The 16,444-nt window shown below is 41.3% G+C and overlaps 1 protein-coding gene across 1 annotated transcript in view; it reads left to right on the top strand.

The window, feature by feature from the left end:
• CHID1 (chitinase domain containing 1) overlaps nt 1–4,941 on the top strand; it is a 151,026-nt gene extending 146,085 nt beyond the window's left edge. Inside the window, exons 12-13 of the mRNA XM_061610077.1 lie at nt 3,250–3,292; nt 4,693–4,941. Of these exons, the coding sequence (XP_061466061.1) occupies nt 3,250–3,292; nt 4,693–4,791 (142 nt within the window). The 3' untranslated portion in view covers nt 4,792–4,941. The remainder of the gene's footprint in view (nt 1–3,249; nt 3,293–4,692) is intronic.
• Nucleotides 4,942–16,444: the final 11,503 nt, after the last annotated feature.

The raw sequence follows: 16,444 nt of genomic DNA, 5'->3' as shown, positions 1-16,444 counted from the left end.
GCCCCCCACACCCCCTACTTACCTGTCTCCTGCCTTTTAGTATTGCCCTGAATGAAGATGACGGCTGCTGTTTCCCTAAAGTACTGAAGCCCCTGCCGCCATCTTAGTTGCTGGCAGAGATGCGCTTGCATAGCACGCACACATGTCATCAATAAAGATGGCGGCGGAAACCACGGCCACCATCTTGACTGATGGCAGTAGTAAAAGACAGGAGACAGGTAGGTGGTGGTGTGGGGGGCACATGCGCGAACGCAAACGTGCACACATGCTGGGGCCCAGGGCAAGCTGATACCCAAGGGCCCCAGCATGCCTGGAGCCAGCCCTGCCTGCAATCAGCCCAAATAACAGAAACAACACATGTGCTATGCTGATTTTGTTTTAGCAGGGAGGAAGCAACAATATTGACAGTTGATATAGTTCATAGTCACTTTGAATATGTCTGATTTACTTTGCAAATGTTTCCTATAGTAAATCATTTTCTTTTGCTTCTGTTTCTGTGAATATGTAAAGTACAGCAACACGTTGCACAATTTACACTAAAAAAACTCCAAAAACAATTATGGAATAATGGAACTAACTGTTCTGCATAATAGTCTCCGGTGGACATGAGGTATGTCTCAGTTTGCACAAGATAAAACAGCGGGAGGTGAAATATATTCTAGCAAATTTCTTCGTATTTTTAATTGATCGTGCCCACCCTTCCTTAAGTGAAATGGTTGAAACATAGCAGGCTGGAAACATGTATCTTTGGCAGGCCAAGTTTGTTATTTCCAACAGTTAGATTCATTGCTCAAGTAGCAACATATTGTAATCAGTCTAATTTTACATCAAAGCTGCAGTTTCAGATTCAACTGTTAATGCATGCAAAATAGAAATAGAACATAACCTCCAGTTGGAAACACAAAAGGCTGTATTCACCATCATATGGCATTGACCAATAAAAAGGCTTTAAAATAAATTAAAATAAATTTGACACAGATTTCTAGGATGAATAATGAGAGAAATATAATTTTCTAGGCTACATTTTCTGTAGAAACATTAGTAACACAGGAAAGAAGCAAAGTAAGAAGAACACCGACAAACATACAAAAAATTGAATTCTCCATCTTTGGAGATACAGTCCTGATTTTAAGTGTTGCCACCATATGCTCAGAGGCACATGTTACCAAATTCTTCCAAGCTACACAGGAAGTGGATTGGGCTGTGAAAGACCAACCCAAATTATGTTTGCATTTTTAGAAATTTGTAGGGCAGTACGACATCTCAGACAGGAGGTCAGGTCTCTTGCTCCCCTGGTGATTCACTATAGTTGCCCACTCTCCCTGCTTTTTAAAGTTTGATAGAAATATCTGTGGGCTATAGATACATTCTTAAACCACAAGGGGTTTTTGCCTATTAATGAATTTCCCTGCTTTTTAATCAGGGAGGTAAGAAATTGAATCTTGTGCAAATTTTCTGAGAATGGGTTGATCATTTGTGTATTTATTGCGATCAATGGGATTTAACCCCCTGAAATCATTCTTAGGATAGGTGAAACTGAGCATGAGGGACGAGGAGGAAGGGGGAGGGGAGCCAGAGCGAGGTGAAGGGGAGGAGGAGGGGAGAGTTGGTTTGGTCATTTGCATATTTATTGAGTTCAGTGGGTTTTACTCAAGTGCAATCATTCTTAGGGTAGGTGAAACTGACCTGGCGGGGAGGAGGAAGGGGAAGGGGAGGGGAGGAAGTGTAGGGGTAAGGAGAAAGGTGGAAGGGAGAGCAGGAAGGGGGAGGAGAGGGAGGGGAGGAGGGAGGGAGAAGATTGGGTGGGTGGACAATGGGCAGATGGAAAAACCCTTTCCTTTCAAAAAAGAAAACATTGTTAACAGTATCATTATTTTTCAGGGTTTCCCCCACCTGTTTATTCTACAACAGACACATGTAGTCTCCTACCCAATTTTAAATCAAAGCTGCCCCTGGCCACATCCACACCAGACATTTATTCCACTTTAAACAGTCATGGCTTTCCCCAAAGTATCCTGGGAAGTGTAGTTTGTGAAGGGTGCTAAGAGTTGTTAGGAGACTCCTATTCCCCTGACAGCTACAATCACCAGAATGGGGACTGTTAAACCACACTGGAGCTCAGCACCCTTCATAAGCTACACTTACAAGGATACTTTTCTGAAGCCATGACTGTTTAAATGTCTGGTGTGGGTGAGGCCCCCTGATTAGCCAAGCCAAACAGCTGTTAGCCTGGTTTTTAGAACACTGACCATTTGTGGGGTATGTAAAGCTATAGACCATGTTCTTTGGGAATGCTTACGATTATAGAGACAAAAGGGATTTTTTTTGTTCACTTACTGGTTGATAGAGGAGCCCTTGCTGGTGACTTGGGAGTCCTTTTTAGGAACTGTGGTTTGTGAACTCTAGTTCTATCTGCCATTTTGCAAGTCTGTAGTTTAGTTGGTGTATTGTGATTAGATTGTGTGTGTGTGTTTAGTCATCAGTAGGTGGTGGTAATAGGGCCTTTTAGGCCTTGCTTGGCCATAAAACCCCAGAAGAAGAAGACTGACAGTTTGTTCTTACTGAGCATGCCTGCGTTGTTATAGATTCCAATGTTAAATTTCTTAAATTAAATAAAAATCAGCCATGCATTGTTTAAACTGCAGAAGATGAAGGTCAGAGTATGGGGCAAGGTTAGTAATATGATTACAGGGACTCTGTGAACATGGCTGATTTTTAATTAATTTCAACAAATTATGAGACCCTAGTAGGGGTCTGGATTTCCCCCTTCTTGTTTTACACTTTGAACTCTTGATTCTCTGAGTGTTTTCTGTATCACCATGAAAATATAGAAGATTGTTAAGCAAGTGTTTCTGAATTCAAGACTATATTTTTTGTAAGATTTTGTTTTGAAATGAGCTTATAGGAAGCAGCAGACTGGCATGGAGGGGTATTTTCAATTTAACATGGCAGAATGTGAAAAATCCATGCTGGCTATGGTGTACAGCCACTCTTTTGTGGCTGTATAATATACTGTAGTATTCTTGGACAACTTTGCTCATTGTGAGTTGTTTGTCTTTCTGTCTGTCTGCCTGCCTGCCTGCCTGCCTATCTATCTCTGTCTTTGTACAATAAAATTGCTATGTACTAAGAATCAATTCTTTGTTTCTGTGTTCTCTGGAAAGAAGTAATTTGGGTGGTTGTAAATAGACAAGACAAGCATCTCATGATAATATCAGTTTTTGTGTTCTCTCTTTTTGTGCTTTCCAGAAGTAAAGGAGGCAAGCATGCAGTCTTCTATCCAACTTTAAAGGTATGCATCCCTCTGTTTTTGAAACAAAAAACAGTATTGTAGTGAAAGCAGGGAGTTCCACTCCTCCTACTTTTACTGTCCCAGGAATCAATCCCCAGCCTTGGGCAATTGATCCTAGCAAACCTGGTCTGCTAGGGCTGTGTATGCTTACACCAACCCTGCACGGTAGTACTGCCACCACCCTTCTATTGGTTAACCACTCTGGGGTGAAGGGACCCCCAGAGCCCACTGAACACCTAAGCCTCTCAGGACCAGAGGCTCGATACCCTCCTGGCCCCTTCAGATGTCTTAAGTGAAAACGTTCCTCTAGTACACGGTAGTTTGGTCAAGCAGCCAGGACTGAATTTAGGAACTGAACCCCTTCTCTGGAATAAACACACGTTGCTTTAAAATAAGTAAAGTTTATTAAAAGATAAAAATAAGAAAAGGGATAAGGGGTACAAAAGATAAAAAGGTACATACAAAATAGTTTTAAGCAGCAAATCAAATCCTAAAACCAACACCCAAAAGGGGCAAGGTATAACACAACAGTATACAAAAGGTTCTTGGCACAAAATGAAAATAATAAAGCTAACTGCCTCAGCTGTACTTACAAAGCCTCAGCTCTCTCTCAGTAGTTAGCGTCCTTCCCCTCAGGGACTGCCAGTCAGGAAGTATAATGGAGCCACCGCAGAGCATCACCATAAGCAAGGTGGTGCCCACAAGTGGAACACAGCCCAGAGACCGAGGCCTTCTCTTATGGAGAAAATCCCTGCCTCAGCCGGAGACAATCAACTAATTAGCAGTTTCATCACAGGAATGATGAAATGATGTTCCCACAGTACCAGGCACCGTCCCTCCTGGTTTCCCATAACAAGCCGAAGGAGTTTTTACGGCCTTGACGGAACCAGGCCCCTCTTGCTGATAAAGAGGTGCCAAATTGCTGTAAGCCGATACAGCTGGGCTGTAAAAATCACCGGGTCACCGGGATGGAAAAATATCAAAAGATTTAACTATTTATGACCAGGGACCCAGGAAAATAATTAAGGGGATCAAACTGGCATGACAAGTATAGCCAAAGGTGTAGTCTGATTTTAATGGAGCTGGAGTGCATCAAAACATGAGTTTATTTTATATACAGTTACTGCAAAGCAGATGTTTATGTTAGCTGAATAAATTGGCTGCACATTACATTCTTCTGTTTGCCAGGAATAAATTGACAGATTATTGAATGGCAAACATTCATAGCAAATATAGTTAGTTTAAGGCTTCTTGTGAAATAAAATGAAAGATCTTTCTGCTATTTGGTTTTTGTTTCTGCACAACATCCCTTCATCCCCAAAGACCCCTCAGCTGATCAGTTCCTAATGTCTATATTCAGCAAAATTAATTATCCAACATGTGTCTCTTGTGTTTTGCAGTCCATCCAACTGCGGTTAGAGCTTGCAAAGGAACTGGGCACAGGAATAGCCATCTGGGAACTGGGCCAAGGGCTGGATTATTTTTATGATTTACTTTAAAATATGACATGTCCTTTTTTTCATTGACACTTCATCTTCAATCAACTGGAACTGGAGGGGGGGCATTCGGGCAGGATTTTTCCCCCCAGAGGGGCAATGTAATTTATATGGAATAAGATTCAAGTTTTCCCAATAAAGAGTATCTTTTGAGTTACTGTTCTTCATGTCGTGCATGGAGATGGATAAAGCAGGGAAAGCTGCCAACAGTAGTGTGCTGAAAAGGTTACAGGAGAGTTGACAGTGGTGTGGTAAGAGATCTTTATTCTATTAGTTGTTTTTAACATTTGCAGCTAAATCCTAGAATAACTTACTTGAGAGTAAGTCTCACTGAATACATAGGACCAGTGCTAGCTGGTCCTATGTATTCAGTGGGACTCATTCCCAAGTAAGAATGCATAGGATAGCAATGGTAAATTAAGTGTTTGAGGTAAGCTGACTTTGTTCAGTGCCTGCAGCTGCAACATTGGGTGACCTATATCTAACGGGATGATGGGGGTATAACCCCTCTTGGTGGTGTTTGCTTCTGTCATCCATGATGACACAAGACTCTTTGTTGTCTTTGCTGAAAGAGAAAAAAATGGCTACCTCTTTGCAAATTGCTGTCAACCACAATAGCCTTCTGACCCTGCTGTGGGAGTTCGTGCATAGTGTTGCATTTGTTCTACTTCTGCGTGCAGGGTCATTGGCAGAGGGAGACTGGGAGACTACTGTTCAACCACTTGATGCTTGTGCTGTGAGATTTCACAATGTCATCCAGGGAGTTGGGAGTGTAGTACCACCCAGTGTGCTGATGAGACACAACTCTACTTCTCCTTGACATCTGAGTCAGGTGAGGCTGTGGAAATGCTCAACAGGTTCCTGGATTTGTTAATGGACTGTATGAGGGCCAGTAAAACTGAAGCTTCATCCTGACAAAATTGAGGTCCTGTGAGTTCGTGGTTCTTTAGTTCACACAGATAGCATTCAAATAGTTCTGGATGCAGTTGCACTCTCCCTGAAGCAGCCTTTCCCAACCAGTGTGCCTCCAGATGTTGTTGGACCACAACTCCCATCAGCCTCAGCCATTGTAGCTGAGGCTGATGGGAGTTGTGGTCCAACAACATCTGGAGGCACACCCATTGGGAAAGGCTGCCCTGAAGGAACAGGTTCATCGCTTAGGGGGTGCTCCTTCATCGAACCTTATTTTTGAGGCCCAGGTGACGCCTGTAGCATGGGGTGCCTTCAACAGCTGCAGCACCAGCTGCAACATCGACTGGACAGAAATAATCTGGCAACATCCCATCTGAATTATCACAGTGTGTTATATGTAAGGCTGCCTCTGAAAATGGTTTGGAAGCTTCATTAGTTCAGCATGCAGCAACCAGAGTTTTGACTGACACTGCTTGCCTGGATCATATCTTGCCAGTTTTAAAAAAACTTCGCTGATTGTGTATTCATGTGTGGGCCTAGTTCATAGTGCTGGTGCTTACCTCTAAATACTACATTCCTCAGAGGCGAGGTTTTTTTTCAACAAGGAAGGGTACTTTCTCAGCAATGGCACCCAGCAAAGGAATGCCCTCCGTAGGCAGATATGCCTGGTGCCATCTTTGCTATCCTTTCAGCGCAAGGCAAAACCCTTCTTATTTACCCAGGCATTTTAAAGCATTTTAGGCTTTCTGTCCTTTAACACGGCTTTTACCTGCTGGTTATTTTGTACTTTTTAAATTATTGTTTTTCTTGTTTTAATTTTTGCAAACATTCTTAAAATCATAGCTACAATGTGGTACATACATTTATTTCTTTTTTATCATTCTTATCTTACATTTATGTCCCACCTTTCTTCCATCATGGAATCCAAGGTGCTCTATATGTGGTTCCCAGGTGCTCATCCACCCAGGCCCCAGCAGTCAGACTTGCTTAGCTTCAGCAAGGTGATGGCCTCATGGATCTTCAGACCATAATAAATAAAATATTTTGCAGCGCAAGTTATGGGCCAAGAAAAAAGTACATGGGGAAGAGCCAATGATAGGGTGGAAGCACTAATAACTTTTCGAATTTTAAAATCCTTAAATGTTGTTGGAGGATTTAGGACAGATAAAAGAACATAAGAACATAAGAAGAGCCTGCTGGATCAGGCCAGTGGCCCATCTAGTCCAGCATCCTGTTCTCACAGTGGCCAACCAGGTGCTTGGGGGAAGCCCGCAAGCAGGACCCGAGTGCAAGAACACTCTCCCCTCCTGAGGCTTCCAGCAACTGGTTTTCAGAAGCATGCTGCCTCTGACTAGGGTGGCAGAGCACAGCCATCACAGCTAGTAGCCATTGATAGCCCTGTCCTCCATGAATTTGTCTAATCTTTTAAAGCCATCCAAGCTGGTGGCCATTACTGCATCTTGTGGGAGCAAATTCCATAGTTTAACTATGCGCTGAGTAAAGAAGTACTTCCTTTTGTCTGTCCTGAATCTTCCAACATTCAGCTTCTTTGAATGTCCACGAGTTCTAGTATTATGAGAGAGGGAGAAGAACTTTTCTCTATCCACTTTCTCAATGCCATGCATAATTTTATACACTTCTAGCATGTCTCCTCTGACCCACCTTTTCTCTAAACTAAAAAGCCCCAAATGCTGCAACCTTTCCTCGTAAGGGAGTCGCTCCATCCCCTTGATCATTCTGGTTGAAGTACTTCTTCACACAACACAACACATAGTTAAATTATGAAATTCACTCCCACAGGTGGCAGTGATGGCCAACAACTTGGATGGCTTGAAAAGAGGATTAGACACATTCATGAAGGATAAGGCTATCAGTGGCTACTGGCCACAATAGCTATGCTGTGCCTCCACTGTTGGAGGCTGTATGCTTCTGAATACCAGTTGCTGAAACTGCAGGAGGGGAGAGTGGTTTCATGCTCAGGCCCTGCTTGCAGTCCCATAGGCATCTGATTGGCCACTCTGGGAACAGGATGCTGGACTAGAAGAGCCACTGGCCTGATTCAGCAGGCTTTTCTTATGTTCTTGTTCTGCTGTAAGGTTACATTCATTCATTGCTTAATTTGAAGTGTTGTTTAAGAAGAAATGTTTCTTATACACTTACTGTGTGTATTCAGTTGAAAAAGTATTTTCAAGTGAAGAAGTGCTAGCATGCGATACCTTAGCAGAGAGGGAGTGCTAGGAATTATGTTGTTGTTGTTATGTGACCTCCAAGAGCATCTGTCATGAACCACCCTGTTCAGATCTTGTAAGTTCAGGTCTGTGGCTTCCTTTATGGAATCAGTCCATCTCTTGTTTGGCCTTCCTCTTTTTATACTCCCTTCTGTTTTTCCCAGCATTATTGTCTTTTCTACTGAATCATGTCTTCTCATTATGTGTTCAAAGTATGATAACCTCTGTTTCATCATTTTAGCTTCTAGTGACAGATCTGGTTTAATTTGTTCTAACACCCAATGTCTTTTTTGCAGTCCATGGTATGCGCAAAGCTCTCCTCCGACACCACATTTCAAATGAGTTGATTTTTTGCATTTGAGGACCTTTTCTAGTTCTCTCACAGCTACCCTCCCCAGCTCTAGCCGCCTTCTGATTTCTTGACTATTGTCTCCATTTTGGTTAATGACTGTGCCAAGGTATTGATAATCCTTGACAAGTTCAATGTCCTCATTGTCCACTTTAAAGTTACATAAATCTTCTGTTGTCATTACTTCAGTCTTTTTGACGCTGAGCTGTAGTCCTGCTTTTCTGCTTTCCTCTTTAACTTTCATCAGCATTAGTTTCAAATCATTACTGGTTTCTGCTAGTAGTATGTTATCGTCTGCATATCTTAAATTATTGATATTTCTCCCTCCAGTATTCACACTTCCTTCATCTTGGTCCAATCCTGCTTTCCGTATGATATGTTCTGCGTATGGATTAAACAAATAGGGTGATAAAATACACCCCTGTCTCACACCCTTTCCAATTGGGAACCATTCGGTTTCTCCACATGCTGACCTTACAGTAGCCTCTTGTCCAGAGTGTAGGTTGCTCATCAGGACAATCAGATGCTATGGCACCCCCATTTCTTTTAAAGCATTCCATAGTTTTTCATGATCTACACAGTCAAAAGCTTTGCTGTAACCTATAAAGTACAGGGTGATTTTCTTCTGAAATTCCTTGGTCCGTTCCATTATCCAACGTATGTTTGCAATATGATCTCTGGTGCCTCCTCCCTTTCTAAATCCAACTTGGACGTCTGCCATTTCTTGCTCCATATATGTTAAGCACCTTTGTTATAGAATCTTGAGTATTACTTTACTTGCATGGGATATTAAGGCAATAGTTCAATAATGACTGAATTCCCTGGAATCCCTTTCTTTGGAATTGGGATATATATTGAACACTTCCAGTCTGGGGGCCATTGTTTAGTTTTCCATATTTCTTGACAAATATTTGTCAAAATTTGGACAGATTCAGTCTCAGTAGCTTGCAGCAACTCTACTGGTATGCCATCTGTTCCTGGTGATTTGTTTCTTCCAAGTATTTTAAGAGCAGCTTTTACCTCACATTCTAAAATTTCTGGTTCTTCATCATACGGTTCCTCCGTGAATGCATCTGTCATCCTGGCATCTCTTTTATAGAGTTCTTCAGTGTATTGCTTCCATCTTCATTTCATCTTGGTCAGTCAGTGTGTTCCCCTGTTGATTATTCAGCATCCCTACTCTTGGTTTAAATTTCCCTTTCATTTCTCTAATCTTTTGGAATAGGGCTCTTGTTCTTCCCTTTTTGTTGTCCTTTTCTGTTTCTACACAATAACTATTGTAATAGTTCTCTTTGTCCCTACGTACTCGTTGCATTTAGGGTTCTGACTGTGTTTCTATCTCCTTTTGCTTTTGCTTTCCTTCTCTCTTTAACCCTTTTAAGAGTTTCTTCAGTCATCCATTAAGGTCTTTCTCTCTTTTTAACTAGAGGTATTGTCTTTTTGCATTCTTCCCTGATAATGTCTCTGACTTCACTCCGTAGTTCTTCTGGTTCTCTGTCAACTAAATTTAAAGCCTCAAACCTGTTCCTTATATGATCTTTATATTCTTCTGGGATGTTATTTAAATTGTATTTTGGCATTATGATTGCTTTCTTGTTCTTCTTTAGCTTTACTTCGATACAACCAGTGCATGATCTGTACCGCAGTCTGCTCCTGGTCTTGTTTTCGCAGAAAGTATGGAACTTCTCCATCTTCTGCTACCAATTATATAATCAATTTGATTCCTATATTGACCATTTGGTGATGTCCACATGTACAGTCTTTTCGGTTGCTCAAAAAATGTGTTGGCAAGAAACAAATTATTGGCTTCACAGAATTCAGTAAGTCTTTTTCCTGCTTCATTTCTGTCTCAAGCCCCATTTCCCCACAATTCCTAATTCTTCTCTGTTCCCTACTTTTGCATTCCAGTCCCCCATGATTATCAGCACATCTTGTTTTGTTTGGGTTATCTGTTTCTTCCTGTACTTCTATGTAAAATCTCTCCAATTCCTCTTCTTCTGCATTTGCCATTGTAGCATAGACTTGGATGATGGTTATATTAATAGGTTTCCCGTTTAACCTCATAGATATCACTCACTCAGACCTTGCATTGTCGCTCCTAATTGCTTTTGCTACATTACTTCTCACTATTAAAGCAACCCCATTTCTTCTTAATTTCTCATTTCCTGCATAAACTATTTTGTAGTTGCCTGATTGAAAATGTCCCATTCCTATCCATTTTAATTCACTCACGCCAAGTATTGTAATGTTGATACGGTCCATTTCTTGCTTGACAATTTCTAACTTTCCCTGATTCATGCTTCCAATGTTCCATGTTGCTATTGTGTGTGTCGTACAACTCTGGACTCTCCTTTCGCATCTGTGTGCATCAGCCTCTGGGCTTCCTTTCGGCTTTGACCCAGCTGCATCATTAGTCACAGCGCTGCTCGTCCTTTGTTCTTCCCCAGTAGCTTGGTGAGTGCTTTCTGACCTGGGGGTCTCATCTTCCAGCACTATCTCATGTTGCATTTTGGATACTCTGTTCATAGTTTTTTTGTGCTAAGTGGTATTCAGAGGTGGTTCACCATTGCCTTCTTCTGAGTTTGGATGCATCTTAGTCTGGTGTCTCAGCTTTGACCATTCCGCCTTGGGTGCCTCTGCTAGGAGTCTAGCCTCTTGGTCTAGACTCCTGATGTCATTGCTCTCAGCTTCTTTGACACTCTCAAACCCCCTCACCATGTTTAGGTGCATCCTAAAGGGATTGTGACCCTTGCTGAAAGAGGGAAGGAAGATTGTACACTACCAGAAACATTTATGCAGTTGTACTTAAAGACCCACTAATGTTCCTCTTGCCACTTACAGCTCTTGCTAAGATAATGGCTGTATTTTTGTCCCCTCCCCACTAATTATTCTCAGCAGGGAACTTGCCTACATCTACTGTCTTCAAGCAAATAAATCCTCTGCAATCTGCTGCTGATTAAAGTCCCATTGATTTTCACCTCTCTGATTTCCTTCTGGAGATTCTCAACTCCTCCTGTATTATGAAGTATCCAATAGCTTTTGTAATCAGCCCTCCCCCCCATTGCTGTATCAATACAAATGTAATTTGCTATGTGGATCTTCCTGTTCAATTAACCTGATCTTTTCTGGTTCGGTCAAAAGGAATTTAAAGTAATACTTAAGGAGGTGTTCTTTTCAGTGGGGTTATAGTGTAAATCACAAGAATAATTGTGTGAGCTGTCGCTGTAATACCTCCCAGCTGAGTCCCAACCTATATTCTGAGTCCTGTTATGTTCACAGGTTGGTGATGAGGCCTGAATAAGAACATAAGAAGTTGCCTTATATCAAGTCGCACTTAGGATCACTCTAGTACAGCATTGCTGACACTTATGCTGACTGATGGTGCCGGCCTGAGAGGAATCTTTCCCAGCCCTGCCAGGAGATTCCAGCAGGGCTGATCCACTCATTAGCCACACGTAGACAGTTGTCTCAGGTGGCATAAGGATTTGTGCACACACGGAACTTCCGGGAAGGGTGACTTCGCTTGTGCCTGCTTTTGGGATGGGCTCCCGCCTCAAAAGAAGCTTATTCAGATATAAATCAGTCAGAACATTTTTTTTTTGACTGATGAAATTTCTCCCGGGCAGGGAGAAACGTAGAGATCAACCTCAAAAGCCTGTTTTTGTTGGGAGGACTGGATTTCATTAATTTATGAGATAAGGTCCAGCCAACAATGCCGGACGGACTTTCGAACAAGCTCTATCTGCTTAAGCAATACGCTTATCTTTTCTTTAAAGAGAGAACGGACTAACAGGCAAGCACCCTTCTTTCTATTATTTTTTTTACTTGGTTTAAATTGTTGCAGCAAAAGGAGATTTGTCAGATTGATCGGCTTTGGACAGCTTCTGGGTGAGCTATAACTCTTCTCTGTTATCCACGAAATTAACAGCTTATCTCTGTTTCTGTCGCAAAAAGCTGTCCTGGAAGTGCATTCTAAAGATATACACAGAAGAGGGATTTCTATTCCTGATTTCTATTCCAAGGAATATTATATTGTCTGGGACTATTCTCTTTTTGGTCTATTTTATTTTGACGAATCTGCTTCTTCACGACGCCACTAACTGTTTTGATGCTGGGAACTAAATTTGTTTTGCATTCTTGAACATAGGGAGATAAGGCAGGTTGCTCTGTTTATACTGTGATGTCATCAAGCCTGGAATATTAACCCAATTGTTGCTGAAATAAGAAGTGGTTTTTCTTTATTTTTGTTTTGCTTTGTTTTCGTGGTTTTAAAAATGGCAATCAAGAAAGTGGCTGAGAATCTGGAAGTAACTATGTTTCAGAAAATAATGGATGAGATTGAGATAACGAAACAAACCCTGCGACAGGGTAGTAAGGAGCTGAAAATTGAACTGAGCAAAATGACGCAGGAGTTTAAAGAAATAGGGGATCCTGTGAGAGAGGAGAATGAGATCAGAGATGAGAAAAGAAAAAATAAAGGGAAGATACAAGCCTTGGCGATTGGAACAAATGTGGAATTGGAAAAAGATCTGGAGTTTATGGATTTTAGAAATAAAATCTACTGTTTGGAATTTAACGTTATCTCTGAAGAAATTAATGAAGATATTAGAGATAAAGTTATCAATGGCTTGGATAATCTTCTGGACTGGAATGATGTGATGGAGCTTGATATAGAGAAAATCTATGGAATTAACTGCAGCCATGTGACAATGGAAAAACTCTTAAGAGATGAGCCAGTGCATTTTGTAAAAAAGAAGAACACAGATATGACCTTACAACAGTATTTCAGCAACTTATTCAGAATGGATGGCAAGAAAATATTTGGGATAGAGGAAATTCCCATCAGACTCTTATTATATGACTATGGCTACAACAGCAAGATTATTATGGAATACTGATAATGGAAGATTGGACACTGAAATTACTGGACTTAACAGGACTATTGAAGATGGAAGATGGAACTAATAGGGATAATGGAATAATGGCTATTGAAATTATTGGACCTAACAGATTCTGATGAGATGGATTAATCGAAATGTTTATTTGGACTATGGTTATGACAATAAGATTATTATAATTATTAACGAGATGGATTAATTGACATGTTTATTTGGAGAAAAATTGATAGATATATTTCTTAAAGAATTGAAACCTCTCTTTGACTTTTTGTGGAAAGAATAAAGTAATGTTTATGAGATTTGATGATTAATTAAGATAACTACTGGAGGAAAGTGATTTTATAATATGATTTAAGAGACAGGATTGTTATATATTGTAGACCTATAACTGATTTGATATGTGACAAATGGGAAGTCAACATTTTATTTTATTTTGTTTAATCATTTTTGTTTTGTTTTGTTTTTTGTCTTTGAATGTTTTATGATTTTGTTTTCTATGTTTTATGAAAATTTGAATAAAAATTATTGTAAAAAAAAAAAAAAGGATTTGTGCACACACAAACACCAGCCCAGTCGCCATCCACCTGCCATCATTTAATTCTAGGATTGCTAGCGCTGCTTTGGCACTGCAGCAAGTAGGGTCCTTCTCAGAGCAAGGCATACATGGAGAGGTGGCCTTGGAGAGTGCCTGTGCTGCTGCTACATTACAGCAGAGGAACGGATACTCTTTGGTGCCACTTCACCCCCACAATGCCATGCACTAGAAAGACCCTAGAGCCCTTCGTTGGAGCAAAGCACTGTTAGGTATGACGCTCTGGAGAGCCGTAGCATGCCTAGGCTGCTGCAGCAAAGCAAAGAAAAATGAAAATGGAGCCGGTGGGGAGGAGAAAATAAGTGTGTGTGGCTTTTCCTGCAAGGTTTGATTTCATGATAGAGATAGACTTCAGAAAGAAGCACTGTGGCGGCAGCAGCACTAGCAAGTTGGCAATATTTGCTACATTGCATGCTGCAAGTTTTAAAAGGGCTCATAGTTTAATTTGTTAAGGTTTTTAATGTTTGGAATGGTAAGCTGAACCTGCAATAAAATGCTGCAGTGTGGAGTGCTTCTCTTCAGGAAGCCAGCCAGCTATGACCTTCTTCTGGATACTCCATTCTATTCCCCCCACTCCTGGGCTTATTTTTCTTCTCCCTATTGTTTTCCCCCCCTAAAGTTTTTTTGGACTTCTGCAAACCTTGGGGTTCCCCCGATCGTGCTAATATTTTCCTTGGATAGTGCTATTTTGGTTTCATAAGGTTTGGCACTTGGATAATGAGTTTGTTGTGAGTATACATGATATTTTTCTTCAATCTGGATGGCGTTTACTTCATAGAAATTCTGAGTGTGTGTGTTTTCCTTATAGTTTGAAATTTGTTCTGTTTTTAGCTTGCTAGTTTGCAGACTGAGTGTTGGATGTTATGTTCAGTTCATTTCCCCCCTCTCCCAACTTTTTAGCATCTAATGATCCATGTACATGAATTTGATTTGCAATATGCATAAGTTTGATGTGGTGCACATCAATCAATGTTTGCATCTGTTTTACTTGGGTTCTCAGATGTGCCTGAAAGGAAACAGTTAAAAAACAAACTCCCATGATTGTGCATGAACTTTCTAATTTTCAAAATACCTGAGAGAAATGAATAGCCAATAAATGAGTGGACTAGCAACAGGCAAGGACTAGATCATAGTGTAGCTGAGCCACTGAAATTTAGGATTGCCTTGTTATAAATTCAGCTGGTGGAGTCTTATCAGAGCATGACAGAGAAGAATTATGGGGAGATTTTTGAGGCATCAACTGCTGCTACCATATCTGGTTCCCTCTTTTATTTCAGGACTACCCTTTTTCCAATCAGTGATTAGGCAAACTCCCTTGAACTCTTACCAAGAAGGATATTTAATCAGGAGAAAATACAATAAGCCTAACTGTATTAAATTGTCATAGAGCTGACAGACATGTGCAGTTGATGTTACAACTAATCCCAGGCACAGAGGCTTGATGAAGAAAGTTAGTTCAGGCTAATTTCGCCTCCTCTTGACTTTCAAGAGGTTTCATTCAGATGCATGCCCAGGCTGCAATCCATCCATTTCAAGGAAGAGTAGATGTAGGCTCCCTTAGCTCTTCTTTGTTTTATTACTGAAATGTGCATCCCCACCCTCTGGAGTACTCTTTCTCAAGGCTCCAGTCAGAATGGGGAAAGAATCCAGGTAATGCTGCTCAGGTCTGGGGTGGGGGCTGATAGAAGGGGAAGTAACAGTTTTCAATTGCTATTCTAAAATTCTGTTCTCAGCTCTTCTCAACCGTAGACTAATAGGGTTGGCAACCTTTTTGGGCCAGTAGGGATATGTGGAATTTTGAGAAAGTGCAGTGGGCGCCAGTCACAAAATTTGGGGCATGGCACAACATAAAATGAATGCCGCATCTAAAAGAGCAGAAACAGGATCACGAAGTGGTGTGGTCATGCCCCTGGGCAAGAATGGGGTAAGAAAGGTCCCTACATCAGCTACTGCTCTGCTTGCTCACACAGAGAAGCTCTTTGTACTTCTCTATTCATAATGTAAGAAAAGGTTGATGTCCAATCCTGGCATCCAGTTAAATGTGGGCATCTTTAAGACAGTGTGTTCAAGGTAGGAGATCCCAAGCCAGCGCAAACAGGAGCTAAAAAGCAAAAGCGAACAGTCTCTTGTGCATCGTAAAATCTTGAGGGGATATTTACTGAGACCTTTCATAAACAGCAAGGAGATACTAGTGGGCCCATTGGTGCCTGCAGGCACTGTGTTGGCAGCTCCCTGGACTAAACCAATAGACTATTTGATTTGCTTGACTTCCGGTTCCTTTAGACCAGCTTCCTAATGTGGTGTCTTCCAAATGTTGTTGAACTACAACTTCCATCATTCCTGACAATTGACCATGATGGCTGGGGCTGATGGGTATTGGGGGGAGGAATATGGTCTCAGACCACCTCATAACTGTAAGCTTGCTAATTCCAACCTCCCACAAAGCCCCTCACTGGAATGTCTCCTGCTGCTGATTTTCAGGAGCCCCCCCCCCCAAAGCCACCAAAAAATCTCCACAATTTCACTGGCCTGAAACATTCAGCCACAACCTTATTTGTGGATGGCCCTGCTCTGCTTCCAAGCTGATAGGCTCTCAACCACCAGACTTCTATATCAGCAGAAGTGATAAATAACATACCAGAGAAAGAGAGAGTAGTATGGCCTTTCATTATCTGCC

The sequence above is a fragment of the Rhineura floridana genome, chromosome 2 (genome assembly GCF_030035675.1).
Source record: "Rhineura floridana isolate rRhiFlo1 chromosome 2, rRhiFlo1.hap2, whole genome shotgun sequence".
Lineage (NCBI taxonomy): Eukaryota > Metazoa > Chordata > Lepidosauria > Squamata > Rhineuridae > Rhineura > Rhineura floridana.
Note: the sequence above shows the minus strand (reverse complement) of the source record. Positions and strands in the feature narration are given on the sequence as shown.